The 19,050-nt window shown below is 46.3% G+C and overlaps 2 protein-coding genes across 2 annotated transcripts in view; one reads left to right on the top strand and one right to left on the bottom strand.

Annotated features, from left to right (window-relative positions):
* The first annotated feature begins 11,007 nt into the window (after nt 1-11,007).
* Nucleotides 11,008-13,371, top strand: LOC146335220 (phospholipase A2 homolog otoconin-22-like). The gene is made up of 4 exons (XM_084822360.1): nt 11,008-11,084; nt 12,242-12,407; nt 12,750-12,856; nt 13,035-13,371. The coding sequence occupies exons 1-4, from the start codon at nt 11,045-11,047 to the stop codon at nt 13,178-13,180; spliced, it is 459 nt and encodes a 152-aa protein (XP_084678486.1). The 5' UTR covers nt 11,008-11,044; the 3' UTR covers nt 13,181-13,371.
* A 2,485-nt stretch (nt 13,372-15,856) lies between these two features.
* The window catches only part of ACAP3 (ArfGAP with coiled-coil, ankyrin repeat and PH domains 3), a 175,658-nt gene continuing 172,464 nt past the window's right edge, over nt 15,857-19,050 (bottom strand). The window contains exon 26 of the mRNA XM_084821581.1: nt 15,857-18,218. Coding sequence (XP_084677707.1) covers nt 18,112-18,218 — 107 coding nt within the window. The 3' untranslated portion in view covers nt 15,857-18,111. The remainder of the gene's footprint in view (nt 18,219-19,050) is intronic.

Here is a 19,050-nt window from a genome sequence, read left to right as displayed (position 1 = left end):
GGAGCTTCCATGGCCAAGTGGGGACCAGAACCCGGATCTCCCGACTCCCAGTCCAGCACTCTAGCCGCTACACCACGCTGGCTCTCTGACTTGTACCTTTTGCCTTTTGTGGCCTCGATCTCTGTTCCTAGATACACAGCTGAGCCTTATGCTGAACTGTGCCAGCACTTGAATCCTTTCCCCAAAGATAGAAGATTCCAGTCCTCAGAATACTGAGTAAAGGGGTGATTGAACTAGGAATGTGCCTCATACCAAGTCAGACCAAAGGTCTGTCTTCTAGCCTAGTACTGTCTCCACTGACTGGCAGAGTCCCTCCTGGGTTTCAGACAAGGGTCTTTTCCCAGTCCTAGCTGGAGATACTGGGGACTGAAACTGGGACTTTCTGTCTGCAAAGTAGGTGCTCTAATGCTGTGGTTCTTTCCTTAAAGATAGAGCGAGATTCTAGTCCTCATGGTCAGTGGTGGCTCTATATTTGGGGCAATGGGGCAGTGACCCCCTGCCTGTCCCTCACCCATTGGTGGCAGAGAGATCCCCCCCACACACGGCCAGTTACATTTGCTCAACTGCTTCCATGTACCATACATGGCCATCTCCTGTACTCCTCCAGCAATCTCAGTAAAATATTGAACATCTGGGGCTGATTTAACTAGAAAAATGCCTTATAGCAAAGCAGAGCCTGGGTCAGGTCAATATCATCTATGGCAGCCTTCCCCAACCTCGGGCCCTCTAGATGGGTTGGAGTACAGCTCCCAGCATCCCCAGCTAACTGGATGGGGATGCTGAGAATTGTCGCTCAACACATCTGTTGGGCACTAGGTTGGGGAAGGGAGGCCTACACTGACTGACAGCATCTCTCCAGGATTTCAGGCAAGGGTCTTTTCAAAGTCCTACCTGGAGATGCCGGAGATCGAACCTGGGACCTTCCGCATGCAAGCTCTATCATGGAATTATGGAAGTCTGCCACTGAATTATGGCCCTTTCCCTAAAGATATAGGAAGATTCCACTCCTCGTGGTTTTGAGTGAAGTGCTGACTTAACTGGTAACATGCCTGACGCCTAGTCAGACCAATGTAGGGCTGTATGAGAATGTCACTTTTGCTCACAAAACATGCGAGCGTGCCCCCTTCGAAGCTCTGAACTCAAGTGCAACCCGGTGTCTGCCAAAACCATTTGCAAATTGCCGAAGGCGTGCTCACGTTTGTCTCATTCTCAAGTTCCAATTCGATTCGCGTGAATTGCCACTTTGCACAAATGTCCGCAGTAGACCAAATCAGTCCCGCTTTAGTCTGTGGAGGCAATTTGCACACATATTTGGGGAGTTTCGCACACATCTCCCATTCAATTACTGCTTGATTTGAGCACATTCCCCAGTCGTGGAGAGGGAGCAGCAGTCGCAAACATGGATGGTGATAGGGCACAAATCAAGTGGCGAGAACAAGTTTGAAGAATCCTGGTGATGGCCCATCTTCTAGCTCAGTACTGCCAACGCTGACTGGCAGCAGCTCTTCAGGATTTCAGACAGGGAGCCTTTCGCAGCCCTACCCGGGTGTGTCATGGGATTGAACCTGATAATTTGGCGAGGAAAGTAACAGATGTGCCATTAACCTACAGCCCTCCCCCATGATCCCTGTCTGATACGACCAATGGCCTAACTAGTCCAGAATCCTGTGTCCCAAGGTGGTCAACAAGATGGGGGAAACCAAGAGGTAGAACATGAAGGCCAGTCCCTTTCCCCAGCTGTATGTCTTCCAAAAACTGGACTCTGTCTGCCTGGACAGTGCTGGAAACAGGATGCTGGGTTAAAACAGACCTCTGGTCTAGTCTAGCAAGGCCATGGTTACACTCTCATAAAGGGACCAGAGAAATTAATGGTGGACAGGTCTGTCTGCAGCTATTAACCATGAGAGCTGAGAGTAGAACCTCCATGTTCAGAAACAGTATACCTCTCTATAAGAATGTTAGAAGAGCTGGATCAGACTGAAAGACCATCCAGTTCAGCATACTGTGTCCTACAGTGGCCAACCAGATGCCCCAATGAGAAGCCCACAAGCAGGACATGGATGCGATATCCCTCCCTTGTTGTATGTCCTCCAGAAGTAATATTCAGAGATATACTGCATCTTTATATGGAGGTTCTCAATAATCATGGCTATGAACATAAGAAGAGCCCTGCTGGATGGAACCAAAGAACCATGAAGCTCAGCATCCCATTTTCAACAGTTTCCCAACCAGATAACTCTCAGAGAGGACATGGCAGGCATCTGGGTGGCCAACGGTTGGAAACAGAATACTGGGTTAGATACCAACTAAGTTAGTTCCACTTACTTCCCATTGAAATCAATGGGACCAGTTAAGCTATGGCCAATTGATGACCTTGATTTCAATGAAACTTACTCTGGATGCAACCCATTAAACTTGATTGGCTGTTTCAGGCGAACAATTATGTTCTTAGTACACTGTTTTCCATGCAGACTGGGGATGTGTACATAAGCACATTGCAAGTTCATTGAATTTCTCTGAATTCCATGTTGAAGTTCATCCCAACTCGTCTCCATATCAGATTATGAGCTTCGTTTTCTTTTCTTTCCACATGAAAATTCATGCATATTTCCATGGCCATTTCCCCAAATGTACACATCAACTGTGCACATTTTTAATGTGCTCATGTTCTCCCATTGATTAAAGCAAATGTGTGCACATTGTCAATGTATGCATGTTCTTCCATGGATGAACGCGTGTTTGTGTGCATTGTTCCGAAATGCACATTTTTCCTGCACATTTCCCAAAAGTGCACATTTTTCAAACACATTTTTTGTTCCAGGAATCACATCGCCAACTTGGAAATGTGTGGACATCAACCGCAGATTGTATTCAGGTCCCCATTCAGTTCTGGGAGGTGCAGAATGGGTAAATTCAGGTAAAAACGACAACAAACTGACACACATTTCTCATACATCCCTAGTGGGGAGACTCAGCTTTGAAAGGGTCCTGGATTAGATCAGGAAAGAAGCGACATGTGGGTCTCCTCATCGTTAGCTTTCTTGTACTTCTGCATTTGCCTTCTATACAGCCCACACACCGCTGTATATTACGCAATGCTGTAATTTACCGTTCTCCATCCAAGAACCACCAGCAGATACGACTTAGCGCTGAGCAAAGTCAGCAATGGCTTGCATGAGTTTACAGCGTCACAGAGTCTCATCAGAGCCTGGAAGAGCAGGTTTGGCACATGCCAATGACAGGCCGCATTGTCAGATCTTGGGGTGGTGGGGTGAGGCATTGAAACTGAATATGCAAGAGGACAGTGCAGGTCAAAAGGGAAGATCCCCTGTTTGCAAAGCATCACATGGAATGAGTTGGGACCGAGGGCGTGTTGCCAACTAGAACAGATGAAGCAATGGGAGTGTTTCCAGTTAGGGACTCATTCCTTTGCTCGAACCACTGAACACCCTTTACTCTGGCCCTTTATGGCTGGCTGGCTGCAAGAGGGCCCACAAGTGAGAGCGGGTGGTTCCTTTTGTTTTGCTGGAAGATCCAGCAATATTTTAGTGTCGCCAGAGGAGGCAACGCGCTAGTTTGTTACAGCAAGAAACAACAAAGTGTCTTTTGGGACCGTAATGACTAGCAGATTTATTAACTTTTATGGACTAGACCCTACTTTATCAAATGCGTTCCGTAACTTTAAGAACTGGTGCCTGGGTTTGCTGCTTTCCTCCTCCCTCGCCCTCCTTTTTTCCTCTTGTATTATGCCTTCTGGATTGTGAACCTGAGGACAGGGACTATCTTGGGTGTTTTTGTTTTGTTTTGTTTTTTAAGAGTTATCGTCAGCCTAGATCAGGGGCGGGCAGGCCTCAGGCTTGTGGGATCTTTTGTTTTTACTTAAGCCCTCAGGTCCGCCAACTGGAGCTCAGTGCAAAAGAGTGACTCAGGTAGAAACAAGGAATTAAGAACTAAGAATTAAGAAACTGGGGGAATGTGCGCTTTTTAAAAATCCACATTTTCCCCAATATTAATAATATTTTTTTTAAAAAAAGAGATGCTTACGTTCAGGAATGCAAGTGAGGTGAACAGAACTCCAAGGAGGAATTCAGAGAATTTTTCCGCGACCCATTTAGCACAGAACATTACAAAACCAGGAAAGGGTTGAGATATTTGGAAAGGCACCAGATTCCCTACAGCTGTTGAGACAGTTAAAAAAAAAAAAATGGGATCACCCGATGATACACAGGAATTGGTTCCGTAGTTTGGCTTGAACAGGTTATCTGTCTGGGACTCTGAGTTCTCTGATGAATCATTTCCAAGGAAGAAAAGACTGACCTTTACATTTACTGTATGCATCACGTTGCCGTTGAGTCAAAAGGGGCATTGTAGCTTCCTGAAAAGACCGTAGCAGAATAGGTGTTGCTAGGCCAGGGACCATGGGGAGCTGGCCCCAACTCTATTCCCCATGGCCCTGATTCTATTCCCCATGGCCACGAATTGATTCCCCATGCCCCCCAAATCTATTCCCTGTGGCCCTGTTTCTATTCCCCATGGCCCCAAATGGATTCCCCAGAGCCCAAAGTGTCTATTTGTGCTAATGGCAGATTTATTTCTCAGCTTAATTGCCATGCAGGGGGCAATTTTCAATGTGGATTGCAGCTCAGAAGGGAAGAATAAACCCCCTCCCCTCAAAAAATGCCCCCCAGCCTTTCCCCTGCAAGGCAATTAAGCTTAGAAAAAATCCTTCCATTGGTTCCGACAGGAGGTTTTTCTTAAACTTAGCTGCCAAGCGGGGAATGCAGGGGGGAGAGATTTCCAGGGGGGTCACGATTGAGGAGGGAAGGGTTAACCTTTCCTGACCTGTGCACTATGGCCCCTCAAAATCCGCCCTCCGCAAGGCAATGAAGGTTAGGGGAAACACTTCCATTAATGCCAATAGAAAAACTGGGCCCCAAATCTTTAAGTAGCTATCAGCACCCCTGCAGAATGGCATCATAATGATCCCTGTTTAAGCAAAGACAACCATTACAATTTTCCATAACTGACAAATCAACCTTTTACCTCTTGGGGAGATTTGGAGGACACCTAAGGATGTGGGAGAAAATCATTCAGTAATTTCACACCTACCGAATCTTGCACTTTTGAACCACACCTCAATTTGAAATTTGCACTTTTCCGAATTTTGCCATGGAGTTCTCCCATCACAAAAGGCATACAAAAATGCATATATTAGGACAAATAAAATTTGAAAATGCAGTACTAGATGGAAATTGCTTGCCAAAAATGTGTATATTAGGCTAAAATGTATGTATTAGGAGAACTGTGCACTAAACGTCTTATGAACTTCCATGCAAAGTTTTTAAAAAATCTCACAGTTCGGGATGAACGGAAATTACGGCTGGAGAAATTCCCAATGTTTGAGATAAACTGAATTTAAGATTGGGAAAATGAGAAACTGAGAAAAAGCGAAATTTACCAGTACATCCATCCCTAGAGTTATCAGCATTATCCATATTTTATTACCCTTCCTTTGGGAACCTAGAAGTCAAATTTCTTGAGGAGGTGGAGGGAGGCAGTTGTATCTTGGCTGTAGTGAGCATGACTGTAAATGCACAGCGCATTAATGCTAAGGCTGTTTTCAGATTGCCATTTCACACATTGGGCTGTATTTTGAGCTAAGGATAGCATAAAGTGGGCTCACACATGCTCCCCTTTATGAAAGAACATGCAAAGGGGTCACTGGGCTCACCTCCACCAATGATGCGCTCCATGGTCTAGTCAGGGTCCCCGACTGCGTGGAGGAGCTCTGCATCTGTATAGCCCCTTCCAATATGTTCTGAACATGTGGAGAGCAGGAGAACATGGTTGCCAGGCATGTCGATGGTGGGGGCCAGACTAGGATGCAATGCCCCATTACCCCCCTGTGCATTGCAGGCAACACACTGGCCTCTCATGCAGACACCAGCACCAACGTTGCAGCACAGCAGCAAAAAATTAGCTGTTTGCCACTGAAATTCAGTGGCGAACCACAGCAGAGCCTGAAAAGGCACAAATGTAGCTTGAAAACAAGCTACGTGTAGGGATGTGTGATTTTCTTGAATCCATTCAATCTGTGTTTCATGGATCATCAGGTTCTGTCGTTCCACCATCCACTCATGAACAGAATCAGATTTTTTTAACCAGAATTTTATTCTACTTGTGCTAATTTGCATTAACGCTAATTCGCATGAGTGCTAATGCGAATTAACACACACACACACACACACACCCCAAGTGAAAAACTTGTCTGCAAGTCCTTCTGACTTGGGAAAAGCCAGTCTGCTACGGAATCTGCAGGACAGATACATAGAAATCCAAACTCATTTGAATCCATTGTGGATTTCTCTGACATCCCTAGCTACGTGTATCTCTTTTCAGCCCCCATCATGCTTTGCTGCCAAATTTCAGTGGCGGACAGGCAGTTTTTTGCCACCGCCATGCCACTGAGTTTCTATGTGGCAGCAGCAGGAGTGCAGCTCATAGGGGGAGGGGATCTGGGGTGTGTGGAAACTGGCCCCCAGATCCCCTTGAAGTTGGCCAATCCTGCCCTAGAGCAGGGGAGGCCAACTACTTTTGGCCTGGGCGGGGTGGATTACTCTCCCAGCCAAGCTGGGCTAGAAGTTGCCCCACCCATGCCCTAGAGTGTTGTGAGACTGGGAGTTTGCACAGGAGAGGGTGACTAGTGCCAGAGGTCATACTCGAGTGGGGGTCGGCAACTGAGTCTCCTCCAAGTGGGTTAGACTAGATGACTTCCAAGGTCCCTTCCAACTTGATGAGTAACTACAACATTGTTCACAGCCTTTCCCACATAATGCACGACGTACGTTGCATTTTGATGTGCCCCACAAATCGGTCACGACCGGCTCATTTGAAATCCCAAGCTGGACATGTGCCATCAGTGCACCGCAAGAGAAATGTGTACCTGGGAATGTTGCAGAACAGCTAAGCGTCCCGCCCAGCGGTCCCCTTTGAAGTGCTGTGGCTCACAGCAAGGAGGTCACCATGACCTCATCTCACTCACATGCACCGAAGTTGAAAAGAAGAAGACAGGGAATACAAACCCGCTCCCAAGCCTTTCACTGACCTCACGACAGGACCAGCCTTTCTCCCTTCCCTTCCATATGAACTGAAGGCACGTTTTGAAAATAGCCACTCCTTTGGACACAGGGAGGTGTCTTGGATGTTTAAACCAAGAAGTGGAACCTGCAGCAAAATGGGTCAGCGTGGAGGGCACCTTCCAATGAGCCAGCCCTGTCCTCCTCCACAATACTCCATTCCAGCATTTTACCATTCTGCCCCCACACCCCCGCAGTCACTCAGCATTGCTTCCCCTGAGCATATTTCGTCCTTATTTAGCTGCTCTTGGGGGGATCCCCGTCTTAGGGTTTTTTCCCTACTTTTTCCTACTTCTTTCACCCTTGGGTTCCCTGAAGCCTGCTGATATATCTCCCTCTTGTGCATGAGTGGCCCTCTTTTGGCTACATCAGGATCGGCTCTCACAGAATGAGTTCGCTATTAGCGTGCATGATCATATAACACCATTTACTGTTGAAATTTTAGTGTGATCCTGTTCCCCCACCCTCAGCCACTCTGTCGTGTTTGCTCTGAATATATATATATATATATATATATATATACATACACACACACACACACACACACACACACACATAAAGAGGGGGCAGTTGGAGACACTTAGAATGTCTTTCCAGGGGAAAAGCATGCTAGAAATATGAATACATAAATGAACAAGCCGAGAAACAACCAAATAAAATATGAAACTCTTGGATTGGGTCTGATGCATTCCCCAGCCATAGTCTTAGAATCATAGAATCATAGCATCATAGAATAGTAGGGTTGGAAGGGGCCTACAAGACCGTCAAGTCCAACCTCCTGCTCAGTGCAGGAATCCAAGTCAGAGCATCCCTGACAGATGGCTGTCCAGCCTCATCTTGAATGCCTCCAGGGTGGGAGAGCCCTCACCTCCCTGGGTAAGTGGTTCCTTTGTTGTATTGCTCTAACAGTCAGGACGTTTCTCCTGATGTTCAGCTGGAATCTGGCTTCCTGTCACTTGAGCCCATTATTCTGTGTCCTGCACTCCAGGATGATCGAGAAGAGACCCTGGCCTTCCTCTCTGTGGCAACCTTTCAAGTACTTGAAGAGCACTATCCTGTCTCCCCTCAGTCTTCTCTTCTCAAGGCTAAACATGGCCAGTTCTTCCAGTCTCTCCTCATAGGGCTTTGTTTCCAGCCCTCTGAGCATCTTTGTTGCCCTCCTCTGAACCCTATCCAACTTGTCTGCATCCTTCTTAAAGTGTGGTGCCCAGGACTGGACACAGTACTCCAGACGAGGCCTAACCAGTGCTGAGTCGAGGGGAACTAGTACTTCCTGGGATTTGGAAGTGATGCTTCGAACAACGACATACTGCTGCCAAGTCTTCATGAGCACAACAAGAGAAGAAACTGTTTCGGAGCCTTGGTAGGGCAAACACTCACACCCTGCCCCCAAAGCAGAAATGTTTCTCCAAAAAAATAAGAGTACAGACTTGCATATAAATTGTATATGCTAATCTATATGTAAAGATATATATTTAGACATAAGTACTACAGCTTAAAGAGGAATCAAATACATCTCACCATAGTGGGGAAGACCAGATGATGCGTGTGACAGTTCAGTCTGCTGTTAGGTCTTCTACTAACTGTTGAAGGGCAACTTCCAACCCTCCAGCCCAACCTGTTCTCTCTCCTCAGAGTACTTCGTCTTTGAACCAGACGTGGACTGGAAGGTGCTTCAGATAGAAGGTGCCTTCAAAAAGCAGACTGCCCTCTTGAAAGTGCTTCAAATAGAGGACTGTCCTTGGTAAAGTAAGACACACGGCCACGCTAAGTGCCTCAGGGAGTCTCCCCTTCACTTTCCTAAGGCAAGGAAGGAGCTGGTCATCCCACCAAAAGGCACTTCTGTATGAGCTTTTTGGATGCCTCACCAGGACTCTCACAACGTGTGAGGAAAAGTAGCATCTGACAGGCAAGGATCAGTCTTTCCTTGGGGAACTGGAAAGCACCTTTAAGCCTGCTGTAAAGACCAGATGGTTTGGTTCATCCTTCTAACCCCAGATATCCTAGGCATGACAGTCCTACACACTGGCCAACTCAACCCCCCACAAGAGCCCAATGACAGCTGAACAATTTCTGTGGTGTGTATCTCATGTTAATTATATTTTTATCCCACTCTTTCTCTCCCCTCGCCTCCATTTTTTCTTCACAACAACCGTGTGAAAGAAAGGCTGAACAGGGATTTGAACCCAGGCCTCTCATCAAGGCTTCTGCCAACAGGCCAATGCAATGGCGGGATGATACGACTGGGCACATCACGCAAGACTTGCGCAACCCACGCTTCAGCTCTTGAGCATCAACAACATGTTGACAATCCAGAAGATTTCTCCTCATACAACCTTTTGGCCTTACTCCTGTGTAATCAGATTGGCCAAAAAGCTTATATAGCTGATTTGCTTCAGGGTCTCCTCCTTGACACAGCCCAAATTGCCCCCTTTGGCTAAGCGGCCCTGCCTTTGGATTTCAAAATGGTCACGTTTTCAGCCATTTTCATCCCTCAAGGCTCCCCCGCCAGAAAACGTCATGATCTCATCAGATAAGTACACAACGCCCATTTCCCACTGATGTGATGTTTGTTTACCTTCGAGGCACTGATCACCGGGGGACTGAAATAGAAAAGAAGGCAACCTATGATCAACTGTACCTTTTTTCTTCCACTTTTCAGCACAGCCAGAAGAACCTGTAATTAACCAACAGCGGGGGGAAGTGGACCGTCCATTGATTGTAAGGAAATCGTGCTCCTGTAGTAACTTCAAGCCCACAGTCTGCTGGCAATCTGAGAAGAAGAATTTGAAACCAACCCAAACCCTTCAGTTCAAACAACTTTTTGCAATTAAAGAAATCACTTCCCTTCAATACATTATTTATTGGCTGATATTTATGAACTGCTTGCATTAAAAGAGAGAGAGAAGCAGGGCATGAATGCAACAGCACCTTCCTGCCCATGTTCCCCAGCAACTGGTGTACATAGGCATACTGTGTCTGAGAATAGAGGTGGCATAGAGCCACCAGGAGTGGTAGCCGTTGATAGCCTTCTCCAGGAATCATTTATTTTATTTATTCATTTCATTTCTATACCACCTAACAGCCGAAGGTCTCTGAGCGGTTCACAAAAATTAAATTATATAATTTTATTAATTAAAGAATTACTCTATTCTCCTTTTAAAGCCATCTAAACTGGTGGCCATCACCACATCTTGTGTTAGTGAGATGTAGTTGGGTCTGGAAGGTGGGTAAATTCTCATAAAAGATGAACTCAAACACATTTCTCATACATCCCAACTTCCGATGAACTTCTCATTACTTGAAATGCATCAAAATACAGTGTTAAAATCCTTATTTTGTGAGAACGTAGATTTGAAAATGTGCATTTTGAGAGAAGATAGGTTTATAGATATGTAATTATATGTGAATTGTCATGTGAAACTTTTTTTTAAAGGCAGATTAATGCAGAAACGGGGGTGGGAATGGATTTGGGGGCATACATATGTGGAATTGATACAGGCTGGAAAGATGATAGATCACTAAAATAGTGCAGCCGTTCTACTTCTATCCAGCTTCTCACCATTTGATGCACAGTTTCTCAGGTTTAAAAATAAGGAGCGGTGGTCACGAGTAAAGACGGGCTGGTACCAATACTCCACCCACATCCCACCGTTGCACCTAAGAAAAATATCCAAACGTTCTCAGTCCCGCTTCTTAGATAATTATGGTCCCTTGCTTTGGTTTGTTTTGCTTTGGCCCTCAAGTGTAATTATTATTATGAACTGTGGTTGCAGGGAGAGGACAACTTACAAAAAGGTCGAGTTTGCTTATATAAGCAGACACAGACCCCAGAGAGATGGTACAAAGCCATTCTTTTTGACAGCTCGACAAGACCCTTCCTAGATCGCTTTCGTGCAGCTGCAGAGATGAAGAACTCCGTCATCTTCATACTGGCTTTGGCCTGTGGTAAGTGAATCCCCCTACTATAACTCTTTCTAGAGCAGACAGACCCCAAATTCTTCTCGGATAACATTTCTGTTCAAAAGTAAGGGCTTGGGGTGGGTGGAGGCAGGGACGGTTTCTCCCCTTCATCTTTGTTGCTTTCCGTCACCTGTTTCATGGCCCATCTGGTGGTAATAATTTCACTCCTAGACTAGTTGATGGCAGGCACCATATGTTTCTCACAAGGTTTCAGAGTGCAGGCATGAAAGATTGCCATCACTCTGACTTGGCTTTATAACAATGCCATATCATCCTGTGTCGCTGTATGAAGCCAGTAGGATGAGGGCGATGCTTCCTGTGGAGCAAAAAAAAATGGCAACTGGCATTCAGAGGTATACTGCCTCTGAACCTGGAGGTTACTTTAGCTTTAATAGCTAAAGTAACCCCTGCATTTTCCTATTTCCCTTTTAAAGCCAATTCCTCCTGTTGTTAGCTTCCTTCTAGCCTAAGGACACAGACATGCTGGTCCAGTCTCCTTGACTGCACATATCTGGCTCTTAAACATGTTCAGTATTACTCCCAGTCTTTTCATGAAGGGGCAGCTCTGTACCAAGCAATTGCAGCAGATGTGTGAGGGTTCTGTCCCAAGTGTAAGGGGGTCAGGGCCGGAATCCAGGACCAGTAAAGCAGAGTCAGGCAAGGCAAGCAGGGCAAAGTTCTCGCTCCAGAAAGGCATAGCAGTGTCAAAGGAATTGGCACAAACTGGCTGAAATTTGTGCCAATTTACATTATCTGCAGAAATTGCAGCTGCAATTTGCAGAATCTGCACAAATTGCAGCCATAAATTGTGGGATTTGCACAAGTTACAGCCGCACTTTATGCAATTCACGCAAATTTGCAAAAAAAAATCAGCTGCGATTTGTGCAAATTAAGCGAAAACACCCCAAATCCGCTAACTGGCCCAACTTGCTACAGACTGAATCAGGCCAGTCACCAGAAAACAGACCAAAGTCCTGGGGGCCAAGCCAACCAAAGCTCGTTGAGCTCCACTACCACCCCCAAATTCCTCTGACATCCCTACCCAGAGGGTCACATTAGGACCCCAGCCCTGAGAGTCTGCGGCCCTGCCTTGGTTCCTCCCCACCCAACCCTCCCCACACCTTCTCTCCCCTCCTCCCCAGAATGGAGTGTTGCTCTTCCAGGAGCAGCTATAGGGACCGGTATCGCCTCTCAGTTTAACGAGATGATCCAGCTGAGCACCGTCACCTTCAGCCTGGCCAACTTCACCAACTACGGATGCCACTGCGGACCAGGGACCCAAGGTTTCCCCGTAGATGCCATTGACAGGTAAGGCTCACCTGAGATTTCTTGCACTGCCCATCTCATCACCTCTGAGGTATCAACCTGCCCTTTGACTCCAAAAGACTTGGGGGTTTACATTCGGGGCAGTCTCACACTTAAGAGGTTGTGAAGCAGGAATCTTTGCAGAAACAGGCCGAGAGTAGGAATGCTTCTACCATTCTCCCCATACCCATTTTCTCAGTCGATTTCAGATGTCGAAATCACCGGGTCTCCTTTCTGATGTGGAGCCAATGTATTAGATGCCTACCCTTGATACCAACCCTGGTGTTGACGCCAGGCCTGAATGGTACCTATTCCCCTCTCTCTTGACTTTCCTTTCACCCACAGGTGTTGCCACAGCCATGATTGCTGCTACAACAAAGCAGAGATGTTTGGTTGCAACCCACGTGTCCACACATACAGGTTCTATGCCCAGAGGGATAAAATTAAGTGTGGTGAGTAGGACAGAAGTTGACCTGGAGAGCTGGATGGAAGTAGCAGTGCTTGGGAGAAATAATCCCACGTGGCCATGCGGGGTTTCCATCTAGGGAGTCTACCCCGTGTCGTGCTTCCCTGTGGCACCCTTTTCCGTAGAAACTGCTGCTGAAATGACAGTGTCTCATTTCTTTACAGTCAAATCAAGGGACCGCTGCGAGAAGATGGTATGTGAGTGTGACCAAAAAGCTGCCAGCTGTTTCCGGAAGAATCTCTTCACCTACAACCCACAATTCAAGAATCACCCAGTGGCCAACTGCAGGGCACAGCGGCCATTTTGTTAAGCTGCATTTCTAACGGGTGACAAGACTGGTATATCTGTCTCCATAGTGTCTCTGCCTGCTCCTTCATCAGTTTATCCACAAAATGGGACTGCTGACAATTTGCTTCTTGGGTGACATAAGGGCCCTTTAAAGTAAATAAATAAGTAAGTAAGAAGTAAGTAAATAAATAAATGCGTTGATGTCTTATCTCTACCAAGTGTCGTTTATCTGTGTGAAATTTGGCATGGAGCATGATCTCTCACACAAAATCTCAGTTCCCGGCCTCAGGTGGCACAAGACGGGTTAAGAGGGGCCCCTTCCATTGCCGTGGTACCTGAAGGAAAGGCACATTTTGTATATAATATACAAAATACATTTTGTACTCATATAATATACATTTTGTATATAAATTACAACTGAATTATAACTGAGAATTAAAACCAGGTTGCAAAACCATCCGCTCACAAGAGGGAGCTAGTAACAAATAAATGAAGCCAAAATAAAACAAATGAGCACCGTTTGTAACACCAAGGTTGAGGGAACCCCAAAGTTTGCAGAAGTACTAAAAACGTTTAGGGGGAAAAACATAAGGGTAAGGGGGGAATGCCAAAAACAACCTAATAATAACTGAGCATACTCATTGGCTATAGAATGCTGACTGACTGTTGGGGACAAAAAAGTGACAACTGGGTAAGACGAGGCATGGAATGGGGTGCTCTGCAGAAAGGTACTAATCCTGTGCCAAAATCTGTTCTCCAATTTCCTGAACATTTTCTTTCCCTGCAAAAGAGGCTTCTGTTTTTCTGCCTCATTCTCAGAGTGCTTTAGGATTTCTTTAGAATTTCTCTTGGTGGTGTTTTTACATTTGCACCTCAAGCTGGCTGAGGGTGCTATGTGTTTTTTGTTCTTTATACATCTCTCCATAGCTCTGCAGCCTCCCCAGCTGCCTGAGCTTCCTCATCTGAAAAAGGCCTCTGGGAGGAGTCTTCCCTTGGGCTTTAATGGAAGCATAGGAAGCTGGGGAGGCTGCAGTCCGCCAGAGAGATGAATGTACAATAAAAGATAGGGCTCTCACAGTCACACATAACTCTTGGCCAGGATGTAACTAAAGTAAACACCAGAATTCTACCCAAATTTTCTTCTCCTCTGAATTTCTTTCAAAAGCATTTTTTTAAAATCAAATTGAATGAGAATGGTTGGCAAATAATTCAGAAGACATTTTCAGCACACCATTAGAGAGCATGGAGCAGGCACACTCCACACTGCAACATGCTGTTGCAGGTTTCACTTACCTCCCTTTAACACCAATTTGATCTGTAGAAATCAGCAGGTGAGTCTTTCTTACAGTGTAGAACTAGTCATGACTACCTCCTTACACTTTCAGTGCAAGCTGCCACAGAGGGGCAGAGGGCTGGTACAAAGAAAGAAGAGACAGAACTATACACAAGTGTCCAAAGAACCCACATCACCTGCTGGGGGATGTGGCGTAAATGGTGTAGATCCACTAACAGCTGAAACAAACAGTAGAAACAGTTCATCCTCACATGTAAAGATAGCCAGGCTTACTGTGTAGTCAGCATTGCATAGGGATGTATGAATATTTAGTTTTTGCTCGCAAAAAATGTGAGCATGCCCTGTTTGAAACTCTGACTATGATCACAAGCGTGAGCACGTGCCTGCCAAAAATGTTCACAAATCGCCGGGCATGTACTCGTGCTCAATTTGCACAACTTTCCCAGTTCGCTTCTGCATGAATTTCCTAATTTGCAGAAATTTCCCCTGTGGGTGGAATCAGCTTGTTTTCGTCTATAGAGGGAAGTTGCACAAAATTTGGAAATTTGCACAAATTTGGGGAAATGTGAGCAAGTTTCACATTCAAACACTGCTCGATTTGCACAAGCTTCCCGTGCAAATCCATACATGAAAGATCCATACATGAAAAATCTATAGTCTTCTACGACGGGATAAATCACGCATCCCAGTCGTGCATCAACATTGTGAAATGGGCTAGAAATGCTTCTAGAAATAAGCACATGGAACACGCAACAAAATGCCACAGCATGGAATGCTCCTGTTCAAGGTGCCAGCTGGTCATAACTTCTTCCAGGATACTGCATTACCCTCTGCCCCACCACCCTGGTTTTCCATTTCTTCCCTCCCCCACCCAGCAGACATGCTAAATTCTGTAGCTAATGAGCATGTTTAGTCTTCATTGAACTGTTTTGACTTTGGAGTTTTGTTTGGTTTTGTCTTCTTAGACTCTTTCCCCCCTACCAAAGATGTTTTCATTCTTTTGCAAAGCTCAGGGATCCCCCAAGCGTGTGTATCCTGCCCTCTTGTTTCTCAACTGCCCTGGTTTGTCTGCATAGCTATCTGCACTCGGCACCTGGCTTCATCATTAGAGTGATACTCAAAAGCTGAACAAACGGAAGAGGAGCTCCAAAGACACTCCTCTTCTGGGGCACTCTTTGGTCTGTGAAATGATGAAAGTGACGGAGTGGCCGCTCTGTTTTCTATGACTGTGTTCCTAGTGAGCTCTCATCTTTTTAACTTTTTGTAATAATTATTTCTGGTTCATGTTTAGAGGTCGTGGTTCATGGACTTTGATGTGATGTAAAACAGTCAGCTGTGGGGGGGAAAACGTGTCTAAATAAATATTATATAATATATACAAATACACACAGAGACACACCGGTTCTAACTCACATTTTTCAGGAACAGTAGCAGCAACAACAATCCTATTTGGCAGCTGAACTCAAAGCCATAAACACGTACCCAATAAAGCTCACTGTACAAAATGCCCTGTGACATAACGTTCTCACCTGGCCAAAAGACCAGAATAGCGAAAAGAAAGCACTATCAAGCATCCTGGAAGAAAAACCTCTCCCAACTTTATTTATAGCATTGTAAATAAGGCTTGCCTCTCAAGGCCTCCCTCTCCTCCCCCCTCCCAATTCTTCCCCCGTCCCAGCGCAACATTTAAAAAATACATTTCTTTTGCCCGGAGATATATTACATTTGCAGCATATTATAAACAAGGATTTCTATACATGAGAGGCAGTTTGAAGAGGGAGGCCTGTACCAGTACCTGTACCTGTACCAGGCTCTCCCACAACTTCATTTTGTAACTATGAAACAAAAGTACAAGGTTTTAAAAATAAAAATAATAACCAAGCCAGGCGAAGAAGAAGAAGAAGAAGAAACACACACACACACACACACACACAGAAAATCCTGTATTATTTTATTTGTCAGCGGGATAGCTTAAGGCAACAGTCCTTAAGTGCTTGAAGGAAGTGGGCCTCCCTTCATTGGTGGAGACAGGGCCTGTCTCTAGGTTTGAAGGGGGTCCTGGGCAGAGTGTCCTTTGGTGGCCTCCCCCTCTGTCAGTGAGTGGGTCCGCACATAAAAAGAAGCCACCGTGGGGGAATTTCCCCTCGGGGCTTCTTGTTGCTTCCACAGCCATCATCTTGAATATTCAAGCCACAGTGGGGGCACCCTGTAGCTTGTCATTACGTGCAAACCTGCCAAGGGTGGGCTGTTGGGGTGCCTGAGAAGCCACCCAGAACCAATGGACTCTTTTAGGGTAGCGGGTGGCTTGCCGTTACATGCGAACTGGCCCAGGGGGTCCTGCAGGTTTGCCTGACCATGGCGGCAGCACTCCAAGCGGCACTGGGGCCAGCCACACGTTTGATTCCCCAGAATGCCCCAGAGTGACACCAGGTCAGGGGCACTGTGGGAAATGAGAAAGGTGTCCAGGCCCAGCCACCTGGCCCTGCTCAGAGTGCTGGACCAGAAAAAGAGGTGGGGAAACCAGGCAGGCATCAGTGGGGTGTGCCCTGCAAGGGTGCTGGGGCCCAGCCAGCTTCCAAAACATGATCACAGGCAACAGAGGGTGTAGTCTCTTGAACGTTCATAGTCTCCTGAACAATTCATGCTTGCTGAGAAGAGCGAATAGCTGGTTGTGACACAGCATCACTTCAGAATTGTGGCAGAGCTGTGTTATCTCCCACACATATCGTTTTCTGCTGCGGGATCCAATGTTTCATCATGGATCTGCTCCCTCAGATCCAGTGTTACAGCATGGAAGGAAGGAAGGAAGGAAGGAAGGAAGGAAGGAAGGAAGGAAGGGGAAAAGGAAGGAAGGAAAAAAGGAAGAAGAGGGGGAGAGAAAGAGAAGAAGGAAGGCAGCAACAAGGCAGGAAGAAAGGCAAGGCAAGGCAAGGACAAAGTAAGAAAATCAGCAGCCAATATATTCCTCTTTAAGGCCACACCAGTTCACAAGAAGCCACATTTTCTCTGCTGGCTCAGATCAAAGGTCCATGTAGCCCAGTATCCACAGTGGCCAACCAGATGCCTCTAGGAAGCCCCCAAGAAGGGCCTGAGGATAACCTTCACCCACTGTTGTTCTCCAGCAACTGGTACTCAATGGCACGCTACCTTTGCACCTGAAGGTTGCATATACCATCATGGCTAGCAGCCACTTTAAAAATGGCTACTCACCATATGTTTGCAAACAGCCAGTTGCCAGCTCACCTTTGGCGAGTGGAAAGGACCTCCAGGTCACCAAGGAGAAAAGCTTTAGGAAATGTACGTTCTCTCTGTTGTTGTTGTTTCTTTTTCAGATCACAAACAATTATATGTGGGCTGGTAACTTTGGTGGACAGGTTTGCAAATATAGTATCCTATTCAAATGTCTGGGAGCAAGGGAAAGTTTGAGGGACAGAAAGCCACTTGGTTACAGGATGGGGGCGCTGTAGCAATCAATGCCAATTCTTGTGGAGCAGATAGAGACCCTGTGCAGAATGGTCCCCATCATGGATGGACCGGTGTCTTCAGCAACCAGCCATCTCAGTCTCATCCCTTCCACTTCATATGTGGCGGGCACCTTTGATTCTCCTTTTGATACTGGAAGGATTTGCCACTGCCAGGAGAAAAGGAGATGGTGACAGCTATCTGTAGGAATGACTGAAGTGGAGGCTTCGGCGGTTGAGTTTTTCCGGATTGTTCGACGCCATGTGAGAAAACTCTCGGAAGATGTCGAGGTAGGTGGCATCTCCTGTGGAAGAAAGGAAGACGCAAATGCTGAACTGACCCACCCTTCTTTTCAAGTAATGAAAGAAGGGGAGAACCCCAACGATGGAGAAAAGGAGAGATGAAACCTGGAAGGTGCATGATGTTAGAAGTTCATTGGCCCAATCCCTCTTGCACCCAGTTGTCCTCCCAACAGTCAGTCAAGCATTCTGTGCCCAATGAACATGTTCAGACCCCAATAGATTGTTTTTAGGGTGTCCCACCCCCACCTCCACTTCAGTTCTTTCTTAAATATTTTTTATACTTCTGGAAGCTGTAGGCGTTGCCCCAAGTTGTGTGGGTGATGCTGTTCTGACTAAGCAATGGCACTCACTGCTCATGCTCTTATGCCTTAGTGTACATGTGCAGTGCTCTAGCACATGCATGCATGCTACAGTAAGTGCAAGAGCAGAGCGTGAGCTGATTGTCCTGCCTGAATGCTTGGGGACAGAGAACAGGGGAAGGCTATCCCTTTCTTGCCTTGCTTGTCGCTGTGCACTGTTGGAAACCATGCTCTGATCTAGCAGACCTGCTCGTACGTTCTGCTCACCTGAGAGGTTTCACAGAACTTGTCAAAATTATTTTAACTTTCCTCTCAACAGGTCTATAAATCTTTTCTCTGAAGAAAAAGGGAAAAATAAATAAAGTCAGCCCACGTTTTCACTTTAGGAGGGATTTCGTGGCAAACCTGGGACGAGAGTCCAAGACATTGGCAGGGGCGGCTGAATCTTTGTGTGGCTGCCCCATGTGGCAAGGCACTGAACTGCAGCCTCCTGGACAGGAAGGAGTATAAGAGGACTTCCTGTTCCAGTTGGGCC

The sequence above is a fragment of the Heloderma suspectum genome, chromosome 15 (assembly GCF_057233095.1).
Source record: "Heloderma suspectum isolate Gila_16-S chromosome 15, 16-S_ref, whole genome shotgun sequence".
In the NCBI taxonomy this organism is placed as follows: Eukaryota; Metazoa; Chordata; class Lepidosauria; order Squamata; family Helodermatidae; genus Heloderma; species Heloderma suspectum.
Note: the sequence above shows the minus strand (reverse complement) of the source record. Positions and strands in the feature narration are given on the sequence as shown.